Genomic DNA, 24,355 nt, shown 5'->3' with positions numbered 1-24,355 from the left:
AACCTGGTGGTGGCACAGGCCTTTAATCCCAGCACTCTGCAGGCAACTTCAAGGTCAGCCTGATCTGTATAGTGAGTTCCATGCCAGCCAGGACAATAAATAAGACTCGCCTCAAAAACACAACAACAAACAGATGCAGACAGGTGGACAGACAACAACAGGATACAACTAAGGACACCGTGGCCACCACTTTAATGTTTCTGGGCTATGGTATCAGACTTTTCTTTTCTTTCCTTTTTTTTTTTTTTAATTTTTACTTTTTTTTCCCCTGGTTTTTCAAGACAGAGTTGCTCTGTGTAGCCCTGGCTATTCTTGAACTCAGACATTCATCCGCCTCTGCCTCCTAAGTGCTGGGATTTAAGGAGAGCACCACTACACCTGGCTGGCTTTCTTTTTGGAGTGGGTGTGCTAAAGAGTGATCCTAGACCTCACTGGTATTATATGCATTTCCAGGAAACTTTGTGTTTGAGACTGTTCCCAGACTAAGGCATGAGTGGAATTTAGCCCACAGGGGTATGCACCCAGATTCCATGGTGATGGCAAAGGGGCTTGAGCAGCTCTGGGTGGCTCAGCTAGCGTCTGAGGTACCTACTACAGCCCCAGAAGATCAGACCAGACCAAAGTTAGTTAAACGTAAGATGGGTGCTGGCTGCACTTCCTGTAAATATTTACTTATTAACACTCAAGTAGTAAGCAAAATTATCTCAAACTAAAAACAAATGAACAAACGAAACCAAGCCCAGGTAGCTCAGGTAAAAGCTGTCATTTTCCAGATGTGTACACATGTGCTAGTTTTGTCCTCAAGGAACCCCTGGGAACAAGCAATCTACACAGAGACTGCAGTGCAGACCCAGGAAGAGAAGCTGAAGACAGCAACGGAAGTGAAGACACCTACTATGGGCCAGTCATCTTCTGTGGGACAGATGGAAAAAAGCTGTGAGGAAACAGCCACTTAGATAAGAAAAATATGAAATTATTTTATACTACTGAAACGCATACACACAGAGAGTTAAGACAGTAATTAATATATTTATTCATGTTAATTTGCTCTTCTGGGGATGGAACTCAGGGCCTCACGCATGCAAGGCAAGTAAGTACTCTATCACTGAGCTACCCCTCAGCCTTAGGAAGTAATCCTGCTGTGTGTACTATACTATAATAAAAAAAACAAAAAGAAAGTTAAAAATAATTTGATTGGGCTGGAGACATGGCTCAGGGGTTAAGAGCACTGGCTGCTCTTCTAGAGGACCTGGGTTCAATTCCCAGCATCCACATGGCAGCTCACAACTGTCTGTAACTCCAGTTCCAGGTATCCAACACCCTCACAAAGACAAATGTGCACATAAAATAAAAAAATTAAATATTTAAAAAAATAATTTAATCAAAAACAAGTACTCTTGGGTGTGATGGTGCATGCCTTTAATCCCAGCCTTTGGGAGGTAGAGGCTGGCAGATGTCTGTGAGTTCAAATCTAGCCTGGTTGACATAGCCAGTTCCCGAAAGCCAGGACTGTGAAGAGAGACCCTGTCTCAAACAAACAAGCAAACAAACAATCCAAAAAAATAAAAGTTTTTTGATTTGCAAAATGTTAACAATTCTGAGTCCTCGGCTAACAAGGTGTTAGAGGCTGACCGGTTAGAGGGAGACAGAAAAGCGAGGCAGGGCCACCTCACAGGGAATCTTCAAGAATCATGGGGGCAGCAAGTGAGAGCAACATCAAAGCCCAAGCAGAGCAGCGTGGCTGGCAGCGTGGCTGGCAGCGTGGCTGTGGCATGCAGGAGACGAAGAGCAAAGAACTGCCGAGGTCCTGCAGGAGCACAGGATGAGATCAGGCCTCAGCAGAGAAGAACAGCTGGGGTGTAGCTCAGTGGGGAGAGCGTTCGCCTAGCACACATGACGCCCTGGGTTGGATCCCTAGTACCACAGGAAAAATCGAAAGGTCACGTAGTCACAAGTCTTCCAGGACGCGAGCTGTGAGGCCTTGCTGCCGTCAGAGCAGGGCAAGGGGTCTTACATGATGGCAAGAGACTTGAAAGACCTGGGCATCCCACAGACTCTGTGTGCCATCGGGTTCTCTAGACGAGGGACGAAAAGACTGTGATGACGGAGCGAGCCCGTCTGCTGACTCCATGGACCACTGAGAGACTGGACAGTACTGAGATTACAGATACGCCCGAGATGAACCGGCCTAGGAGTGGCACAGGACAGATCTGGGCAGTCCCACAGCAGACTGTCACCTGGAGAAGAAGAATGGAATGGGAAAGATTCCCCTTCTGTGCGTGTATGTGGCGTGTTCAGCATAAAGCACATGAGGGCCCAGGTGTACATGAACAACAGAAAATGTCCGCTGTCCTGCTCTAGCGCCCTCTGCCTCATTGCCTTGAATGGGGGTCTCTCTCTGAAGCTGGAGCCAGGCTGGCACCAGGAAGTCTCAGCAACCCCAGCACTGGGGTTATCGGCACTTCTGCAGCCAGGCCTGACTGTTTTTTTGTTTGTTTGTTTGTTTGGTTTGGTTTTTTGAGACACAGTTTCTCTGTAGCTTTGGAGCCTGTCCTAGAACTAGCTCTTGTAGACCAGGCTGGACTTGAACTCACAGAGATCCGCCTGTCTCTGTCTCCCAAGTGCTGGGATTAAAGGCGTAAATTTATTCATGTACAAGTGCTTTGTCTGCATGTATGCCTGCAGGCCCGAAGAGGGCACCAGATCTCATTACATATGGTTGTGAGCCACCATATGGTTGCTGGGAATTGAACTCAGGACCTCTGGAAGAGCAGCCAGTGCTCTTACCCCGTGAGTCATCTCTCCAGCCCCAGGCCTAGCTTTTTCTGTGGGTCCTGGGGATTTGAACTCAGGTCTTCACTCTGGCACAGCATGCACTCTCACCTACTAAGCCGGTTCCCCAGGCTTCAAAACCCCTCAGTTCCCACCCTGTCGAAATTCTCCTAGAGCTTAACAACATAGGCCCCAGCTATGGACTTCACGGCTGTGCAATTTTAGGCCGAGTAAAAACCTCTCTGTGTCTTAGCCTCCCTGTCTACAAAACAGAGCCAATGGTAAAAGTACTCCTTGGAGGTACTGTGAGCGTTCAATGCAGTTCATAGACGTCCTCAGTGACAGGAACAAACTATACCCTCAACAAGCATTAGTTATTACTGTTTTTTTGCTTTAGGTTAAAATTATTTGTAAGTAATTGTAATTAAAAAGTGTCCTGAAGCTGACATCCTACTATGCCTTCTTCATATACAACACCGGGGTCATTTCAGAGGGCTGAAAGTTTAGGAAAACTAAAATGTAGGCCCAGAGAGATGGTTTAGAGGGTGAATCGCCGTCTCGCCTGAAGAACTAAGTTCGATCCCTGGGACCCACATGGCAGAATGAGAGAACCAACTCACGGTTGTTGTCCTTCTGATCTCTGCATGTACATATGGGCGCACGTATAACCCCTCCCCCATATATATACAAAAAATAAATGTTAAAAAAAGAAATTGATAAAAAAATAAGAAAAGAAATTGGTGAAGTAGCTCATATAAGCCTGACTTATATAACCAAAGGAAACACTGACATAATTAACAGATTTTCCTCTCCTGTAAATTACAGTGAGAGGGCATGATTTCTTTTCTTTTCTTTTTTTTTTTCTCTAGTTTTTTGAGACAGATTTCTCTGTGTAGCTTTGTGTAGTCTGTCCTGGAACTTGCTCTGAAGACCAGGCTGGCCTTGAACTCACAGAGTTAAAGGCGTGCAACACCACAGCTGGCCAAGACACTGATTCTTATCACGCTAGGAAGGCAGTGATTCTCAGTGCACAAGGATTCTCTGAGACAGAAAGCTTTGGCTATTTCTAGTACTCACCGTGGAGTTGGCGAAAATTGAATTTGAATTGGCTGCAGGATACCCTGTGCTCGTCAGGTCATCGCTGCTCTGCAAAGGGGAGAGGTCAACACGGTGGTTACTAGCAGGGCTGGAGGAACAGAAGCCATGGCTGTGAGACACTTGAGAGTCACTTACTGATTTATTACTAGGTCCGTGCAGAAAATAATTCAACGCTTGTGGGTCTCTAGAACAGAAAGAAAAGGAGGGAAAACAAATAAATACTACTACTTACATTTAAATATGTTGTTAATAGCTGGACGGTGGTGCACGCCTTTAATCCCAGCACTCAGGAGGCAGAGGCAGGTGGATCTTTGTGAGTTTGAGGCCAACCTGGTCTACAAGAGCTAGTTCCAGGACAGGCTCCAAAGATACAGAGAAACCCTGTCTCGAAAAAACAAAAATAAATAAATAAATAAATAAAATTAACTAACTAAATAAATATGTGTTGATAAGATTTTTGTTTTGTTTTTGTTTTTTGCTTTTTGTTTTTCGAGACAGGGCTTCTCAGCTGTAGCCCTGTCTATCCTGGAACTAGCTCTGTAGACCAGGCTGGCCTCAAACTCAAAGATCTGCCTGCCTCTGCCTCCTAAGTGATGTGATTAAAGGCATGCACCAGCACTGCCTGGCTTGTTGCTGATGTTTTTAAGAGGCCATCCTGAGTTCAAGGCCAGCCTGGTCTACAAGAGCTAGCTCCAGGACAGGCTCCAAAGCTACAGAGAAACCCTGTCTCGAAAAAAAGAGAGAGAGAGAGAGAAAAGAAGAAGGCAAAAAGCAAACGACATCGTTAGCTTTAGCAAAATCTCCCTATTTTAAGTAATTTCTTCATTTCTGCCTCCTGGAATTAACCTCTGCTTCAGCACCAGGGACTGAACTCAGGACCTGGTTTGTGTAGGCGAGCCCTCTAACAGTAAGAAACACCCTGGCCGGGCATCTTGGGACTTAAAACAGGAATAGATTACTGAATTATGATGCATATGTGAAACTATCTCTTTTGGCCCTCTGCTATTTGAAAAGCCCAGGAGCTTTCAAGATCCCCACTGCGCTGTTCTGTGCCTCACACCCCACCCTGGGCCACCCTGGACTCAGAGTCAGCATCTTACCCAATAAGATCGAGGAGACACGAGTCATCATCATCGTCCATGACAACTGCAAGGCAAGGGAGAGAGTCAGTCTGAGGAGCGGGCGCCCCGCAGTGAGGGCGCAGCAGAAGCGACACCTGCACTTCTCTGTCAGAGTAACTGGCATGCTGTGAGCTTTCCTTTAGCCGACCACCACTATGTCATTTGAAAAGTAGAGAGAGAGAGAGAGAGAGAGAGAGAGAGAGAGAGAGGAACTTGTTGCCCAAGGCCAGCCTGGGCAACAGGCTGCAACAGCAAGACCCCAGCTCATAAATAAATGAAGGGTAAATAAGCAAGTAAGCCAGGCATGGTGGTACACCTGTGATCCCAGCAGTTGGGAAGGAGGATCAGGAGGTGAAGGCCAGCCTGGGCTACATGTGACCCTATCTCAAAAACAAAGCCAATAAAAATAAAGGTAAGATATATAAAATTTACAGTTATTTGAACAAATTTTTGACTGAAATTGCTTTTTCTACAGTTTTCAACTTATGGGTCAACCACTCGCACGGCTTCCCTACTGGACGATAAAGGATAGAGAATGACTCTACCAGATGTAGAAAGAACACGGTGGGAGGGCAAATTTTGCTTTAGTAAAGCTCTCACGGACTCTGAGTCTTTCAGTTTAGATGCTTCTAAACATGGAGCGCAATCTAGATTTCTCAACATATTTTGGTGATCTCTAGGAAGGCAGGAAGCGGCTTCTCCCCACATTTGGAGAGAGAACAGGAGGCCCTGTATGGCGGGTGGTGGTACAGGCTCTGGCCATGGGGCCTGGAGGCTTCCCAGTGCAGCAACACTGTCTAAGTTCAATGCTGAATAATCCATAGCTGGGCTGAGAATGCTTAAAGCAGAAAATCTCCAGCAGAAGTTCACCCCGGCCCAGAGCTCCCTCTCCCTGCCTGCAGCAGCCCCAAGCATGGCCAGCCCAGCTCTGGCCCAGACGGTAACAACTGAACAAATTCCAGGAGCGGTTCTCCCCCAGGGCCAGTCAACTTACACTAGCGATCCGACACCTGGCAACCCTGCTTCTCACCCATTTCAAGCCATGCGTGGAATAATTTACATCACAGAACGCCAGGGCCAAGAATTCTGGAGCAGTTGGAAAGGGCAGTTGTGAACGGCAGTTGGACGGAGGAATGAAATCCTGAAGAGATGCCCAGAGGAGGGGCATGCCCAGCGACAGCGGAGGAAGGAAGAGTCCTACGGGGAGTTCTTTCCCTGTTCAAACTCCCTTCTCCCTTTGGTTCCCCCAGATAATCACACAGCCTAACAGAGGCCCACTTCCCTCCCGCCACAGGGAAGGGCACTTTCTCTTTTCTGGAGGAGCACGGAAGGGTAAGTACTCCTGATGAAGTACTCCTGGGAAGCTGGGTTTGCTGGGTGACTGGGCTGATTACGCCGGCTGAGTAGAACCCAGGGTGAGGCGATGAGAGGGAAGAAAGAAGGAAGGGGAGCGGGAGACCTGTCCTGGACGGCTGAAACTAACAGCAGCCACGGGCCACGGGCTCTTTAGCACCCGGGCTCCAGTTACCTGAGGTCACGCTGGCACAGACGTTCCTGAACACATGCCTTCTGGAAACAGTAAAACTATCATCAGAGGGATATGCCAATCTGGCACACAAGCCAGGCATGGTGGCACACATCGGTCTTCTCAGCACTTGGCAGGCAGAGGCAGCAGACATAATGCAAGCTGAGGGACAACCTGGTCTACTTAATGAATACCAGGACAGCCAGAGCTACATAAAAACCTGCCTCAAGCAAGTACCACAAAGCAGAAAACATACACACAGAAGAACTCCACAATACATCCTGATATCAAACATGCATTAGCTCGTATTATAAACCACACCTCATTTCCCAGACAGCACTACCATGTGGAATAAACTGTCCAGTTACTTTATTATCCTTATGTTTGGTTTTTTTGTTTGTTTGTTTTGGAGACAGATCTCTCACTATGTATCCCTGGCTGGTTTAGAACTCAATATGTAGACCAGGTTGACCTTGAACTCCCCTTGGCCTTAGCCTGAGAGTGCTGAGGTTAAAATACATCACGTATGGTTCTTCTAAACTTAATTTTTAAAGCTGAGAATAGGCCTCAGTGGGACAGCACATGAGAGGCACATGAGATGCTAAGGTTTGTTCTCAGCATCACAGAAAAATGAAGTGTCTAAGGCTCTGTCTGATACAAATTGAGAAAACTGTGAATGAGGAGGCTGAGAGACGGCTCAGCTGGCGAGAGTTTTATTCTCAGCACCCACATAACAAGCTGGACATGGTGGCACATACTGGTAACCCCCATACTGCAAGCACAGAGACGGGGGATGCCTGGGCTCACCGGCACAACTCACAAGCTCCAGGTCCCAGTGAGATGACTACACATACACACACACACACACACACACAGTATGAGAAAAACCTACCTCCCCAAAACATGTCCATTCTTTTTCCAGTTTCTCTGCCTCCCTATTGACACCTTTACCCAGCTCCTCTACTTGACAGACGCTGTATGGGTAACTTGGTCCTAAGGTGAGCCATAGTGGTCACTCCCACCAGCACCAGGAGCACTGCAACTATTTGTTACCTCAGACTTTGAAGTAACAAGCTACTCAGTGAGTAGTCGGAACAGAACAATTATACGTACACAAGTCGATAACGGGAATGAAACCAGGGGTCTCAAATGTGCTGAGCAAACACCCTACCCCAGCTCGTGGTATATTCTCCCTTACCAAACACTGCCAAGCAGGCAGGCAGCCTCTCTGGCTTACCCTGTGGATAGAATGCTATGAGCCTTCACAGCCAGGGAACCCTGAGAATTCTACTCTGTAAAGGTCCATAGCTGGGAGTGGTGGCCCACACTTGTACTCCCAGAACTTTCAAGGCAGACTCAGGTGGATCTCTGTGAGTTCAAGGCCAGCCTGAGCTACACAGAGATCCTATTTCAAACAACAGCAAAAGAAGGGCTTGAGGGACGTCTCAGTGGGTGGAGGCATCTGTCACAAGCCTGGCAGCCTCAGTTTGATTCACACAACACACAAAGGTGGAGGGGAGAGCGGACTCCATGCAGCTGTCCTCTGACCTTTCTGTGCACTACCCAAATAAAAACAACAGAGTTTTTTCCCAATTGAAGATTTTTTATATGTATGAATGTTTACCTACAAGTATGTATGTGTACCACATGTGTGCTTGATGCCTGGACAGACCAGAAGAGGGTGTTGGATCCCTTGGAACTGAAATTATAGACTTTTAAAAATAATTTATTTTTATTTTATTTGCATTGGTGTTTTGCCTGCATGTCTGTCTGTGTGAAGGTGTCAGATCATGGAGTTACAGACAGTTGTTATCTGCCATGTGGGGTCTGGGAATTGAACTCTGGTCCTCTGAAAGAGCAGTCAGTGTTCTTAACAGATGAGCCATTTTCCAGCCCCCAACAGATGGTTTTGAGTCGTCATGTAAATGCTAGGAATTGAACCTGGGCCCTCTGAAAGAGCAGCGAGCACTCTTGAGTGCTGAACCATCTCTCTAGCTCCCCAACTGAATTTTTTTTATGTGCACATTGGTGTTTTGCCATGGGTATCAGGTCCCCAGGAATTGGAGTTACAGACAGTTGTGAACTGTCACGTGGGTGCTGGGAATTGAACCCAGGTCCTCTGGAAGAGTAGTCAATGCTCTTAACTGCTGAACCATCTCTCCAGCCCCACCCCCAATTTAATTTTTTAATTAGCGAATGTATTTGCTTAGTATTGTGTGTGCATAGTGTGTGCATGCAATGACTTACGTGTGGTTCTTGCCTCCCACCATGTGAATCAAGGGATCAAACATCAGGCTTGTCAGAAAGGGCCTTGACCCACTGAGCCACCCAGCCCAGGACCATCTGGTGGGCTCACTCCCTTTGGATTCTTCCTTGGCTTCTGTTGAGGCTTCTGTACGTACAGCCCCATGGTGACAGGACTGCGGACACCATGTGAACTTTGTTAGACTGTGAGTGTGAAAGATGGAACCATCTCTAGGGGAGACTCCCAGACCATTGACTGGAGACCATTTCTTAGCACAGGACAGGTGACAAAGTCTCGGTGACGGCAGCTCTAAGTGGCAGGACTGGTCCTAGGAGGAAGCGGGGAGGGGCAGGCAGAGGCAGAAGCTCTTACAAAGTTGGCTATATACCAAGTTTAAGGTCAGCCTGGCTACCAGAGGCTCAGTCTCAAAACAACAGCAAAGCAGCATTTCAAGCCCACTAGTGAGCGAACCAGACCCGCATGTTTCAAGCCCACTAGCAAGTGCACCAGACCCGTGTACTTGAGACTCCAGCTAATGGCAGTCAAACAATATTTGACCTTGGAAGGTTACAGATTTCAACTTCTTCAGCAGGTGAACTTTGTAAAGATGAGTGGAACTGTTTCCCTCCCTTATCGTGCTCTGCCTGGTGATTTTTTTTTTTAATTTTTTTGTTTTGTTTTGTTTTTTTGGTGACAGGGTCTCAGGTTGCCCTGGCTGTCTTTGAACTCGCCATGAAGCCAAGGTGAATCTGAACTCCTCATCTTCCTGCCTCCACCTCAAGCCACCACACCCAGCTGTCTTTTTCTTCTTCCAAAAATACATCCTAGAGATGATGACATCAAAAGACCACCAAAGAGCCAGCACAGCAGGCTAGCTCGTCAAAGCAGGAAGTTCTGTGCCCTGGCTCGCCTCTGGCACTGCCTGAACGGCAGCAGGTGGCGCCACTGAGAGACCTTGCTAGGTTGCAAACAGGCAGGACCCGTTTCTCAGCTTGAGACGTTTACCCACGGCCTCAGGACTGTTGCAGCTGCGATAAAGACCACGACCAAAAGCACCTTGGGCTTCTGTCGGCTTACACTTCCACATGCCACATCACTGAGAGCAGAAACTCAGGGCAGGACCTGGGGACAGGAGCTGAAGAAGCCGTGGAGGAGTGTGGTCAGTGGCTTGCCCCCTGGTGGCTCGCTCAAGCAGCACCTGCCTGCAGTGACAGTATCCACAGCGGAGTGGCCTAGCCCTCCCACATCAGTCACTAACCAAGAAAATACTACAATCTGATGGAAGCATCTTCTTAACCGAGCCTCTTCCCAGACAACTCTAGCTTGTGTCAAACTCACAAGAAGAAAACAAGAGCAAAACAAACAGAAAACCAACCAGATGCCATTTCTAGTCCCCCCGCCATTCCAATTTGAGACAGGGTCTCTCTTTGTTGCCTTGGCTGTCATGGAACCTGATCTGTATGTAGACCAGGCTGGCCCTGAACTAACAGAGATCTGCCTGCCTCTGTCTCCGGAGTGCTGGGATCAGAGCTGTGCTCCACCACAGCCTGTCTTTAAAAATATTTTTAATGTTTTAAAAATTATTACCAGGTCAGGCGATGGTGGCGCACGCCTTTAATCCCAGCACTCGGGAGGCAGAGGCAGGTGGATCTCTGTGAGTTCGAGACCAGCCTGGTCTACAAGAGTTAGTTCCAGGACAGGCTTCAAAGCCATAGAGAAACCCTGTCTCTAAAACCCAAAATAAATAAATAAATAAATAAATTTATTGCCATTATTTTATGTCTAAAATCCCTTTGCGTATGTGCGTCTGTGCACCATGTAGTGATATGTGCCCCAAGCTGAAAAGAAGTCGGCAGTGGTAGCACATGCATCTCAGCACTAGGGAGTTATGAGGCCAGCCCAGGCCACACCAAGAAACTCTGTCTTTAAAATAAAATAAAATAAAATAAAATAAAATAAAATAAAATAAAATAAAAGAGTTCAGAAGGCGGCACCAGATCCCCTGGGACTGGAGTTCCAGGCAGTTGTGAACTACCATGTGGGTTCTGGGAACCAAACTTGGATTCTCTGCAAGAGCGGCTAGTGTGCTTAAATGCTAAGTCCTTAAGGGGTTTATTTATTTATTTGCTTGTTTGTGCATGCATGCATGTATGTATGTATGTGTATGTATGCATGTATATATGTACACACGCATGTATGCATGTGTCATATGTGAGCAGGAACCCATGGAGGTTTACAAGGGCACATCAGAGCCCTTGGAACTGGAGCAACAGATGGTTGTGAGTTACCATGTGGATGTTGGGAATCAAACCAGGGTCCTCTGCCAAAAAGCAAGTTTAACCACTGGCCCACCTTTTTTTTTTTTTTTAAACTATCTTTTATTTACTCTTTGATAATTTCATAATACATATAATGTATCTTGATTATATCTACCTCAACTCCTCCTTTCCACTCCCTAAGACTTCCCCACTCCTATCTTCATCTATATATGTGTGTATGTATGCAAATGTTAACTCGCTGATTACAATCAATTCTGCCGGCTGGGACGGTCTGGTGTGCTGGTAATCAAACCTGGGTCCTCTGCACGAGCAACCAGTGAGTTGTCTCTCTAGCACCTGCTGTTGTTTTGAGACAGGATCTCACTATGTAGACCAGGCTGGCCTCAAACTCCTAGCAATCGTCCTGTTTCAGACTTTCCAGGACTGGGGTTACAGGCGTGAGCCACCACACCCTGTTCTTGTGGTGGTGGTTGTTTTGTTACTGGTGGTGCCAGGGAATCACACTTCGAACCCTGGGTCATTTCTTTCTTCCTTTGTGTGTCTGTCTCAGCTGCGAGTCTCACCCAGTGGCTTCTCTTGTTTTTTTTTCCTTTTTTGCCTTCTCTCTTTTCATGAGACAAAGTGTCATGTAGACCAGATGCAATTTGTAATCCTGGGTGACCTGGGCTTCTGATCCTACTGCCTCCCCTTGCGAAGAGCTGGGATTACAGGTGCACCTCCATAACTGGTTCATCGGTGCTGGGGGTGGACTGCAGGGCCTCGTGACAGGCATTCCACCAACTGAGCTACGTTCCTGGCCTTTTCAAACATTGTTTTCATCTCTAGTTTAGAGCTGTGTGTGTGTTTATGGAGGGATTCGTGTGTGTGTGTGTGTGTGTGTGTGTGTGTGTGTGTGTGTGTGTGTACGTGCACGTCATGCATGCAGGCCAGAGGATACCCTCAGGTATTGTTCCTCAGATACTATTGTCTGCTTTTATTTATTTTGATAGCATCTTTCAAGGCTGGCCAAGTAGTTAGGCTGGCTGGAGAAGTCTCAGGGATATGCCTGTCTCTTCCTCTCCAGGGCTATGATTATAAGTGTGAGCCACTGTGCTTGGCTTTTTTAGGGGTCATGCACTGAAACACTGAAGATGTAAATCAGGTCTTTTTATTAAACCTTCTTTTCTTTTCTTTCTTTTCTCCCTTCCTTCCTTCCTTCCTTCCTTCCTTCCTTCCTTCCTTTCTTTCTTTCTTTCTTTCTTTCTTTTTTTCCTTAATAGGGTTTCTCTATAGTTTTGAAGCCTGTCCTGGAACTAGCTCTGTAGACCAGGCTGGCCTAGAACTCACACAGATCCTCCTGTCTCTGCCTCCCTAGTACTGGGATTAAAGGTGTGCACCACTACTGCCTGGCCTAAACCTTCATTGTTCCTCTGTGGTCCCCTTCCCACTGTGGTGCTGCAGATAGAAACCATGGCCTCAGACTTGAAGCACTTGCTGTGTCACTGAGCTGCATCCAGGCCCCTCCTCTAAGCTGTGGTTTATGTAAAATAGGGGCCACTTCCCTCCACAAATTCTGCCATCTACAGTCTGCTCATTATGAGAGGCATTTCCTGCTACTTTGACCTCTGCTGACCCTTGCCTGGATGCCAGACACCTGGTTCTATTTCTTCTTCTTCTCCTCCATCTTCTTCTTGATTGTTTGTTTTGAGACTGTTTCTGTGTAGTTTTAGAGCCTGTGTTGAAATTTGATCTGTAGACCAGGCTGGCCTCAAACTCACAGAGATCCACCCGCCTCTGCCTTCCGAGTGCTGGGATAAAGGTGTGTGCCACCATTGCCCAACTCAGACACTTGTTTCTATTATTACTTTTTAATGCAGGGTCTCTAGGATCCAGCCTGGCCTCAAACTCAAATTATCTTCCTGCCTCAGTCTTCTGATTGGTTGCGACTACAGGCAATGATGACCTCAGATATATACATTAAATTTATATTACCAGGTGCTGAGCAATTTGTAATTAAAGCACTGTTTTTGTATATGGGTGTTTTGCCTTGTGTACTGTTTGTCATGAGTATCTGGTACTAGAGCGGGCCACAGGGACATCTGATGCTCTGGGACTGTTGTTACAGGTGGTTGGGAGCCATCATTTGGGTGCTGACAACTAAACCTGGGTCCTCTGCAAGAGCAACCACTGCTCCTAATCACTGAGTCATCTCTCCAGCCCCTGGTGCTGGGTATCTTTATATCCATATACATTTTTTGTCTAGATATAATAATTTACTTTAAAACATTTTGATTCTTAATTTTTATTTATTTTGCTTTTGTTTTTTTGTTCTTGCTTTTTTTTTTCAAGATAGTATTTTTCTGTGTAATATCCCTGACTGTCCTGGTAGACCAACTGGCCTTGAACTCACAAAAGTCCACCTGTCTCTGCTGGGATTACAGGGTGCGCCACCACTGCCTAGCTTTGCTTTTGTCTTTTGAGACAGGGTCCTAGAGCTCAGTATGTAGATCAGGCTGGTCTTCTACTTACAGAGATCTACCAGTCTCTTCTTCCAGAGTGCTAGGTTTAAAGGCATGCACCACCATGTCTGACTGCTGTTACATTTTTCAACTGTATGTAAGTGTGATGTATGTAGACATGTGTAGGCCATGGCATTTACATGGTGGTCAGAGAATAACTTTACGGAAGTTTGCTCACTCCTTCTACCTGTAAGTGGATTCTGGGGATCACTCTTAGGTCTTCAGGCTTGCATGGCTGACTGGAAGGCACCCATCCTATTGAGCTCTCTTCTTTCCTACCCCCCATTTTTAAAGGCCTTGTGTAAACTAAGGTGATCTTGAATTTGCTCTGAAGCAGAGGATAGTCTTGACTTTCTGATTTTCCTGCCTCTACCTCCAAAGTACTGGGATGACCGGTGTGCACCCCCATACCTGGTTTCCGTGGTGCTGGGGGCCCAGCCCAGGGTTTTATGTATGCTCGTCAGTCACTCCCTAACTGAGCCACAGTCTCAGCTCAAGCTTTCTTCACTTTGATCTATTTGTTTTATTAATTTTTATTTAGTTACATATTTATCTTCCTGTGTGTGTACAGGTCAGGGACAGCCTGGGGAAATAGACTTTCTTCCCCACTGTGTGGATCCTGGGGATTGGTGGCAGGTAGGCACCTTTACCTGCTGAGCCATCTCACCAGTCATTGTTAATTTTAATAAAAGGTTAATGCCAACCTAATACTGAGGCCCTGCTGGGTACTTCACTTGATGCCCAATGAATTACACATTTTACTAGGTGCCCTGAGTGAGCTTCAGGTATAGATAGCTTTAATCCTTTTGGGTGGTTCTTAAGACACGTGGGGAGTTTTCCGACAGACAGGAACTGATGGGCTGCTCAGCGGAAGACTGTTTGCCTAGAATGTATTAGGAGCCTCTATGTTCAATCCCCAGGAGTTGTCAAAAAACTATTACCTGAAGAAAGAGGCATGGAGGAGCTGAAGAGATGGCTCAGCAGTTAAGAGCACTGGCTGCTCTTCCAGAGGACCCTGGTTCGATCCCCAGCACCCACATGGCAGCTCACAACTGTCTGTAGCTCCAGTTACAGAAGATCTGACACCCTCACACAGACATGCATACTGGCAAAACACCAATGCACATAAAATAAAAATAAAGAATTTAAAAAAAAAAAAGGAAAGAAAGAGGCACCGCAGATGTCTAGTGTGCCCCCTGTGCAGCTCCCTGTGGACTGCAGCCGTCCCTCTGTGCCACGGTTGAATAGTGCCGGGCACCGATGGCCTCATCACATTCATGTCCGCCTTGGGATCACTGTCCTGTGCTGCCTCACATCCAGTGTCTAGAATCCACTGTTTCATAGACTATGTCCAATAAAGAATTACATTAACTTATCCATGCATCGTGTGTGTGTGTGTGTGTGTGTGTGCGCGCGCGCGCGCGCGTGCCACACCCAATGCTGAGAGGTCAGACTGAGCACTGTATGACTCAGTTCTCTCCTTCTACCACACAGATGGGGGAGACTGAACTCAAGGATTCAGGCTTGGCGGCAAGCACCTATCCTGACTGGGCCAGCATGCTAGCTCGATTTTGCCCAAATTTTAACTGTTTCTTATGTAGTCAGATAAAGACACCAAGGCACTGCAGTTTTGTTCTTTTAATTTTTTAATACTTTATCTGTCTTTTGGGGGTATGTGTGTGCACTAATTTGTGTACATGTGAAACTAGAGGACAACAGATTTCTTCACGTCTCTCCACCATATTTAAGATGGGTCTTTCACTAGAATTAGAAGCTTGCCATTTGGGCGAGGATGGCTGGCTGAGCTTCCAGGATCGACCTGTCTCCATTTTGCTACATGCACAACACTTACATGCATGCTGGGGATTTGAACTCAGGTCCTCATGTTTGCACAGTGAGTGCTCTTACCCACTGAGATCTCTCAGCTCTCCTGTCCCTGAGTTCAATTTTAAGCTTTCAATGGGGAAAAACCACTTCAAGGAAAAAGTACAGGGCTAGATGTGCTGAGCTCCTGCGTATAATCCCCACACTCGGGAGGCTGAGGCAGGAGACTTGACTAGAATTTGGGGTCAGCCTGGGTTACCTAGAAATGAGTTTGTCTCAAAGAAACAAATGGGAGCTAGTGACCTTGACCCCTCCCTCAGCAGGTGAAGGTATTAGCTCACCCTGGAACCTCCACAGTAGGAGCAGTTCCCTCCTCCTGAAGGAAGGTGGGCTTCGAGGTCATCCAGTATCTCAGACCATTTCCTGTTGCCTGTGCATCAAGATGAAAGAACTCTGGGCTCCTTCTCTAGCACTGTGTCTGCCTGCACGCTGCTTGCTTCCCACAGGGACGGTGATGGGTTAAACTTCTGAAAGTGTAAGCTAACCCCAGCTGAATGTTTTCCTTTATGAACATTGCTGTGGTCATGGTGTCTCTTCACAGCAATAGAATCCTAAGACAACTTTTTTTTTTTTTTTTTTTTGAGACAGGGTCTCTCTATATTGCCCTGGCTGTTCTGGAACTCACTATGTAGATCAGGCTGGTCTTAAACTCACAGAGATCCCCCTCCTCTGCCTCCTGAGTGCTATGACCAAGGGCATTCCCACCATCCCAGCATCAGAATAAGCAGCACTTCCATGCCGTTTAGGATGAAGCGCTGTCATTGTACTCCCTTGCTATATGGTGGGTCTATAACTGCAGGACTTCACCTTCTGGGAAGCTTGTTGCTTCTAAGGAACTCATTGCCTTTGGGACGAGGGATACGCAGGGACTCATTACCAAAGCGGGCAAGATGGTTCAGTGGGTAAAGGTGCTTACCTCACATGCCTAGCAACCTGAAATCCCCAGAGTCAGCAGGAGATGGGTGAGCCAACTCCACACAGCTGTCCTCTGGCCTCCACACTGGCACTGGAGCACGCATGCCACCCACTCAGGCGCACATACAAACACTAGCAATAATATATGTGCAACATGAAAGGGTTCCTCTTCTTGGCTGTGCTTCCCTGGCTTTCCCGGGTAAACTGCTATGAGACTCTTTCTGGTCTAAGCACTCGATCAGTAGGTGGGGGAGAGATAGCTCCTGAAAGGCTTCCATCCCAGGCCTGATTCATATTCTCATCTTATACTCTAAAATCACGGGGGTGGGGTGGGTGGGCAAGCAAGTAGGATCTTACAGAAGCTTAGGAGGTAGTCAGTAGGCTAGTGACGGCAACAGCTCATTGTCTCAGCTGTTTCTCTAGGTCATTCCAGTCCAAGTTAAGTGAAGCCATGCTTGGCAAATAGGTAGTAAGTCACTAAGTACAGCAATAAATCAGTATCTGGTAACTGGTATTTCCTACCTCATTCTACTTCAAACTCACTGGCTTTCATGAAATAATAGCATTGTGTAAGTTAGAAAATAACCTGGTTTATATTTTCAAAATTATAGTCTTCTGTAGTAGAAAAGAAAAATAAGGCCAGGTGGTGGTGCACATGCCTTTAATTCCAGCACTCAGGAGGCAGAGGCAGGCAGGTCTCTGAGTTCAAGACCAGCCTGGTCTACACAGTGAGTTCCTGGACAGCCAAAGCTACACAGAGAAACCCTGTCTTGAAAAAAAAAATCAAAACACAAACAAACAAATAAATAAACAAATGAGTAAATAAAATGAAAGCATTAGGGCAGGAGAGGTGACTTGGTAGGTGCGGTGGCTGGAATGAAAACGGCCCTGCAGGCTCACAGATTTGAATGCTTAGTCACCAGGGAGTGGCACCACTTGAAAAAATTATAAGGATTAGAGTGTGGCTTTGTTGGAGGAAGTGTGTCACTTGGGGTAGGCTTTGAGGTTTCAAAAGTCCATGCTAAGCCCAGTCTCTCTTGGCTTGTGGACTAGGATGTAGCTCTCGGCTACTGCTCCAGCACCACGAGGGCTGCCATATTCCCTGCCAACATGATGATGGACTGAACCTCTGAAACGATAAGCAAGAAATTAAATGCTTTCTTTCCTAAGAGTTTCTTGGTCAGAGTATCGCATCACAGTAACCAGGACAGCAGGAAGAGCGCTTCCCTTATAAACCCAATGCCTCGGGTTCACGTCCCCAGAACCCTCATGAAAACTAGACACAGCAGCACATACATCCAGAATCTCACTGTCTCCCTATGGGAGAGACCCTGTGCTCATGCATGCACACGCACACATGCACACACATGCACACACACACACACGTACCAGAGCACATATGTGGCGGTCAGAGGATAATCTAAGGGAGTCAGTTCTTCCTCCTACCATTTAGGACCTGGGTAATGAACTCAAAGTCGGCAGGCTTGGTGGCAGGAGCCCTTCCTAAGTGAGTCATCTCATCAGCTTCAGTTTTCATACTTAAAAAACCATGGGGACAGACACTTGTATGTGATGTCAGTCATAAGCAGGAAAAAGGGAGGGGAATAGTCACCAGCATCCCTATTTAGCCAGCCTAAGTTCATTGAAACACTGTCAAAACTAAGTTGTTAAGATAATTCCAGACTGATGGTGGCACGTGCCTTTAATTCCAGCAAAGACAGAGGCAGGCAGATCTCTGTGAGTTCAAGACCAGCCTAGTCTACAGAGTGAGTTCCAGGACAGCTAGGGTTGTTACACAGAGAAATCCTGTCTCAGAAAAACAAAACAAACAAACAAACAAAAATGTAGATACCTGGAGTTTGTTGGCCAGCAAACAAACTTGAAACTCCAGGTTTCAGAGAGAGCCTGTTTACTCGCCCCATCCACTGGTCTCTGCACACGCCCACTTATATACATGGGCAGACACTACATGCACAAACACACAAAATAATTAGGGGCTGAAGAGTTAAGAGTGCTGGCCGCGAGAACCCTGGCTTCAACAGTGCAGCTCACAACTGTCTGTCATGCCAGTCCCAGGAACCTGGAATTCTTTTCTCAACTGTGGTCACTACACTCACAGGGTGTACAAAAATACCCGAAGGCAAAACACCATACACATAAAATAAAATGGGAAAAATCGAAAATTGATTATTAAAAAAAATCTAACACTTGGGAGGCACAGGCAGGAGGATTTGCAGTTGGTGGCCAGTCTGGGCTAGAGACCCTGCCTCAGGAGGGGGAAGGTTGGTGATGGAGCCATATAAACAACACTGCTTCCCATCACGAGCCTCCGTTTGAGGAGATGGCTGGTTATGCAAAATCTTCAATTCCAGTGCTCCTTGTCAATGAGCAATATGTAAAATATTTTGGTTTTGCAGTATGTTCCAAGAAAAACAAGTCCTATGAAAACAACCAGAAATGTTAACAGACAGAATTCCACTCTAGAAAGGCGCTGCCAAGGATTCCCTTCCTGAAGGCAGACTTAAGGACAATGTGGGGCAAAATCAATTTTTAAAAAAAGAAACATAAAAGGACTTAAAATTTTTAAAAATGATTTAGCACACTTGCAATGTAGCGTGACAGAGGCCAGGATAAAGGTTATGAGTTCTGGGCTAGGCTGTGTTGCACAGTGATAATCTGCTTTAAATAAAGAACAGGCTAGGCCTGGTAGCTACACCTTTAATTCCAGCACTCAGGAGGCAGAGGCACCTCTGAGAGTTCAAGGACAGCCTGGACTACAGAGGGAGTCCTCCTGCTCACACAGAAGCACTAGGGAAACCAGGAATGTTAAACACACAGACTTGTCCCTTCAAAGAAAGGGGCGTAGAGCCTGTTATCCATGCAGAAGGCTGGGAGCAGACGTGGTTAGCAGCCTGGTGACCTTTGCACTATCTATGTGGCAGAGAACACACTGGACTCCCCCCAGACCCTTATCATGAGTTTGTCCATCTACAGAGTCCATGTTTAAGGATGGGGTCACATGCAGTCAATCTATAGAACCCGTCTTTATGGGAGATGTCACATGTGCTTTCCGAAGAGTTTTGATGCAGTTGTGTATTAAGCTTTATTGTGCACACAGGACTGAGTTATTTACCAATCAAGAATTCTTCATCAAATTAGGCTGTGCTTAAATATGCCTAAAATAAACCACTGAGGACCAGACTCCAGAGTTTGAATCAACATTGTGGGTACTTAGTCATATTGAACCAAATGCCTTCCTGCCTTGGCAGATGTCCCTCTGCAGATATGCCCCCCATGACACAGCGAGACCCTACCTCAAAATAAGCAAACGAATCTAAAATCATGGGGCAGTGAGCTGGTCAGCAGACAGAGGCGCTTGCTTACGAGCTTGACCACGTGAGTTCAATCTCAAAGACCCACACGGTAGAGGACTCCTTCCTGCTATCCTCCAATTTCCCTACTACATGCAACAAAATAAACAAGTAAAAATAAATAAAATTTTGAAAGTATCTGAAAATAAAAATATAATTCAAAGTGCAAGCCTTTAATCCCAGCACTCAGAAGGCAGAGGCAGGCGGATTTCTGTGAGTTCCATGTCAGCCTGGTCTACAAGTGCTAGCTAGTTCCAGGACAGTCCCCAAAGCTACAGAGAAACCCCGTCTAGAAAAACAAAAACAAACACACAAAAATTCTTCTCTACGTTTACCACTTAGCCTGCCTCTCTCCAACTCCATTTCCTCACCTGTCCGCTCCCAGAAGGCCTAGGGTAGTCCTCCTTTCCAACAGAAATGTTACATGGGAGAGCTGCGTGTATCAACTTAAACCTGCTCTCCTGTTCACGTCCCACCCTTCCCACTGGACTGGTAGGACTGCAGATGCAATCCACCACAGCTGGCTTTGGACATGGGTTCGGGCAGCAAGCTCAGGAATTCAGGCGCTAGGGCAAGTGGTTTACACTGAGCTACCTCCCAGGTTCAGTGCCCCAAATTTTTTAAAGTATAACTAACTTTATTATAAATAGCCCAGCATATTTAAGATATTAGTTAGAACATGTAACTGACATAGTAACAAGATACTTTGCATTCTTGGTTTTCATATAATCTTCAAACTCTTGTGTGGACTTTAGACTTGGTAAGTGGTATCAACCACATCTCAGTGCTAACAGCCACATGTTAACTGGCCACCATGTTAAAATTTAGGCCTAGAAACTCAGAGAATCTGGTTTAAGAAAATATTGGGCTGGGCAGTGGTGGCACATGCTCTTAATCTCAATACTTCAGAGGCAGAGGCAGGCAGATCTTTTGAGTTCAAGGTCAGCCTGGTCTACAGAGTGAGTTCCAGAATTGTCAGGGATACACAGAGAAACTCTGTCTTGAAATCAACAACAACAAATCAAAAATAAAATATTCGCTTAGGTATTATCTCCTTGTTGTTCCTTACAAATAAGAAAGAAATCTAAGCTTGAAGAATTGAGCCGAGCATGGTGGCACAGGCCAGCTACATAGGAGGCTCACAAAGGAGAGTGAGGTCAAGGCTAGCCTCGGCTACATGGTTGTAGGGCCTGGGTCTGCCCCTGCTTCTGGGGTGCATCTTGAGGACAGTTTCTGGTCAGCCAGCTAAAATATTCTGTTTGTTCCTGTGCTCCCTCTGCCTCGCCTGGTGATTAGCTGTAGGCATTGTTTCATCTTTGGTATGGTAATTTCCCACCTGCCTGGGCAGAAATCCTTGTGCAGCAGCTAGGTATAATAGGATTTCCCCGAAGTTGAAAAAACGGCATTCAGCTGATCTCCTTTTGAATGACCCAGGTCTCTTGTATGTTTTTTCAATCTCCAGGCCCTTACCTGACTCCCGTATGGTACAGTGGCACACAAACTGTACCGAGGGGGTAACACAGAATTGGGTAACACATGGTGACACCCTACCTCAAGAGGAGGAGGAGGGCCTGGAGAGATGGCTCAGTGGTTACTCTTAACTGGCTGTTCTTGCAGAGGACCTGGGTTTAGTTCCCAGCACCCACAGCAGTTCACAACCTTCTATAACTCCAGTTCCAAGGGTCTGACACCCTCTACTAGCCTCCATGGTCACCAGGTATGAAAGTGTGGCACACACATACATGTAGACAAAACATTCATACACATAAAATAAAACAAATCTAAAATAAAAAGGGGAAGAGGAGGCTGGGAGGAGGGGACTTGTTACAGGGCACAGCATAGCACACAGTGCCATCTGGCATGCACAAGATCCTGAGTTCCATCCCTTCAACTGCAAAGGGGGTGGGGATGAACAGTATTTACCCAAATCACTTCCTGTTGCTCCTGCAGGTTGAACCCAAGGCCTCATGTGTGCTAATACATGAGTAATACAATAATACATGAGTAATACATACTCTGCCATCGAAACTCCGTCTCTAAATGCTTTCCGGGGGACCTGACGCCAGGTCAAGTCTGAGAACCACTCACCCAGCACAGAACTAGCATCTGCAGTGTGCCCAACTCCAAAAGCTGTTTTGTCTTGTCTATGCCACCTGACTGCTCCCCATGGACTGGCCTGGAACTTGCTAAATAACCAAGAATGACCTTGAGTTTAGAATCCTCCTGCGTCCACTTCCTGGGCACTAGGATTGTACGGATGCACCACCACACCCAATTTATGCCATGCTGGGGACTGAACCCAAGGCTTTGAGAATACTAGTAAAGCACTGAGCACCCTCTTCAGCTGAGTTTGACTTTGTGCTCTCTGTGTTTGAGGTTTGCATATGTATGGCTGTGTTCACATTTGAATGCATGCATGTGTGGAAGGCTGTGTACGTGTGCATGCATGTGTGGAATGTGAAGTTATTCAGATGTCTTCCTTAATTGATAGCCACTTTTACTTATGGAGGTAGGGTCTCTCAGTTGAACCCAAAGTTGAAGCAGCTAACCAGCTTGCCCTGGTCACTGTCCCTGCCTCTTGGGTGTGGGATCACAGGCAGCTGCCAGTCTGCCTGGCTTTTATTTGGGTGCTGGGGATCCCATGAGTTGAGTTCTCATGCTAGCACAGCGAGTGCTTAATTCATGGAGCCATCTCATCAGCCACGAATCTGACCTGGGGGGTGGGGGGGGTGAAATCTACACTGCTTTCCACTTAACACCGCAGAAAGCTTGTAAAGTAGAAAAAGAGGGAAAAACCAGGGGCACATTTGTTCGGAGAGACGATACGGTGTAACGGGCTCAGACCTGCCTGTTCCTGATGCTGCTGACTACACTGATCTTTAGATCCCCTAAGGGCTGCGTTGCTTGAAAACATTTTGTGACAGGCAGGCAAAGTTAACCTTTGGCCTTATGCTTAGTGCGCTTCACAGCGGGCTGTGACATGCCTTCCCAGCCTCCTCTCTCCTAGACCTTTCTCTTCACCTTCACCCCACGATGTTCACTACTCCCTGCCTCTTTCAGGCATTCTCCAGCTCATTTTGGTTTTCCCCATCTAAATTTTTCTGCATGCGCCATCATCTATCCTGGTTAACAAACCCTCCTCCAGCCAGGTGGTGGTGCATGTCTTTAATCCCAGCACTCAGGAGGCAGAGGCAGGGGATCTTTGTGAGTTTGAGGCCAGCCTGGCCCACAGAGTGAGTTTCAAGACAACCAGAGCTACACAGTGAAACCCTGTCTAGAAAAACAAAAATAAAAATGAGAAAACAAAAAGCAAAGCAAAAAAAAAAAGCAAAAACAAACAAACAAAAAAACCTAAAACCAAATGAACAAACAAACAAACAAACAAAAAAAACAAAGAAACCAAAACACTCCTCCTGACTGCCCTTTCTCTTATACTGGGCTGCCCACTGAGGATGCTCCTGGCTAGCGCTCTAAGGCATAGCCGCCACCACTGATGCTTCACTGATAAAAGTTATTTTCACCTCTCAGGTGAAAATAAAGATCCCTCTGCCTCTGTCCCTTCCCTTTGTCCCACCTTGAGAGTGCCCCTCTAAAACAACCTTCCCCCAAAGAAACCCCATTCTCCCTCCTCTAAAAGTCAACCTAGCTTTTTCACGCTCAGCCATACATGTCTGTGATGACCTACACAGATGTTTTGTGCATCCACCTCCCAGCCAAGCCCAGGACTCACCAGACATGCTCTTCACTCAGGCCTTGTAGTCCATACTGTCTGCCTGGCCCGCCACCCTCCAGAGCGGCAAGCTCGTTCCTAGCTAGTCCAGCTCTTACATCCTCCACCTCTATCTCCCCCCAAGCACACTACATAATTTTTTTTAAAACTCAGGTTCTCCTGCTTCTCCCCTGAGAGCAAAAGATGTAGGTTAGTGATTCATGGAAACACCCTGAAAGCCCACAAGAGTACCTGGTAAACCTGTTTAATGTTTGCTGAATGAATGAATGAGCAGAGAGATGCTCCCATGCCACTTCAATGAAGGCATTTTCTCTTTGTTCCCACCACTTAGGCATGTACCATTGGTTATTTTCCTGTATGGAACTATCATCCTCCAGGATCTATCTGTGACTCCAATGCTCTCTCTCCAAATGCTCTGCACATAATTAGCATTTAATAAATACTTGATGTGGGGCGGGGGGCTCAGGAGATAGGTGAGGTAAAGGCACCTGCCTCCAGTTAGGCTTCAAACCTGGGTCAATGGCTGAGGTGCCTATTTAATATATCAAAGCAGATTGTCAGGTTCTCCCTGCTTCCCTCGGTTCCTGCTGTCACAGGGCCCTCCTGGCTGGCATACCCGCCTCCTGGTCGTTGTATCTAGTTTCCCCTCTCTATCCTCTCTCTTCCCCTCTCCCTCTCTTCACAAGGCACAGCTCAGTGTGATCATGTCCGCTCTGGACTCTCCCAGATGGCAATGCCTCTGGCTGTGTCCCCCTTTTAGCTGTAATAACTTTCTCCTAAACCACACCCAGGAGCACTCCTTCCCTCTGAGCTTTTCATTCATCTGCTCCTGACACCCAGGACGAGCTATTAATTTTTTTCTTTATTTCTTCTTTTCTTCCTGGGTTTCAGCACCAAATGAATGGAAAAGAAAGAAA

The 24,355-nt window shown here is 46.6% G+C and overlaps 1 protein-coding gene and 1 long non-coding RNA gene across 2 annotated transcripts in view; one reads left to right on the top strand and one right to left on the bottom strand.

Annotated features, from left to right (window-relative positions):
* Bicral (BICRA like chromatin remodeling complex associated protein) overlaps nucleotides 1-24,355 on the bottom strand; it is a 67,067-nt gene that overhangs the window by 28,135 nt on the left and 14,577 nt on the right. Inside the window, exons 3-5 of the mRNA XM_087897945.1 lie at nucleotides 4,971-5,016; nucleotides 4,006-4,054; nucleotides 3,850-3,918 (exon numbers count right to left, since the gene is read on the bottom strand). Of these exons, the coding sequence (XP_087754071.1) occupies nucleotides 3,850-3,918; nucleotides 4,006-4,054; nucleotides 4,971-5,011 (159 nt within the window). The 5' untranslated portion in view covers nucleotides 5,012-5,016. The remainder of the gene's footprint in view (nucleotides 1-3,849; nucleotides 3,919-4,005; nucleotides 4,055-4,970; nucleotides 5,017-24,355) is intronic.
* Nucleotides 5,896-10,535, top strand: LOC146890694 (uncharacterized). Its single transcript, XR_014998218.2, has 2 exons — nucleotides 5,896-6,323; nucleotides 9,459-10,535. It is a non-coding gene; the product is annotated as an uncharacterized LOC146890694 (long non-coding RNA).

This window comes from Myodes glareolus, chromosome 18 (assembly GCF_982192425.1).
Source record: "Myodes glareolus chromosome 18, mMyoGla1.1, whole genome shotgun sequence".
Taxonomy (NCBI): Eukaryota; Metazoa; Chordata; class Mammalia; order Rodentia; family Cricetidae; genus Myodes; species Myodes glareolus.
Note: the sequence above shows the minus strand (reverse complement) of the source record. Positions and strands in the feature narration are given on the sequence as shown.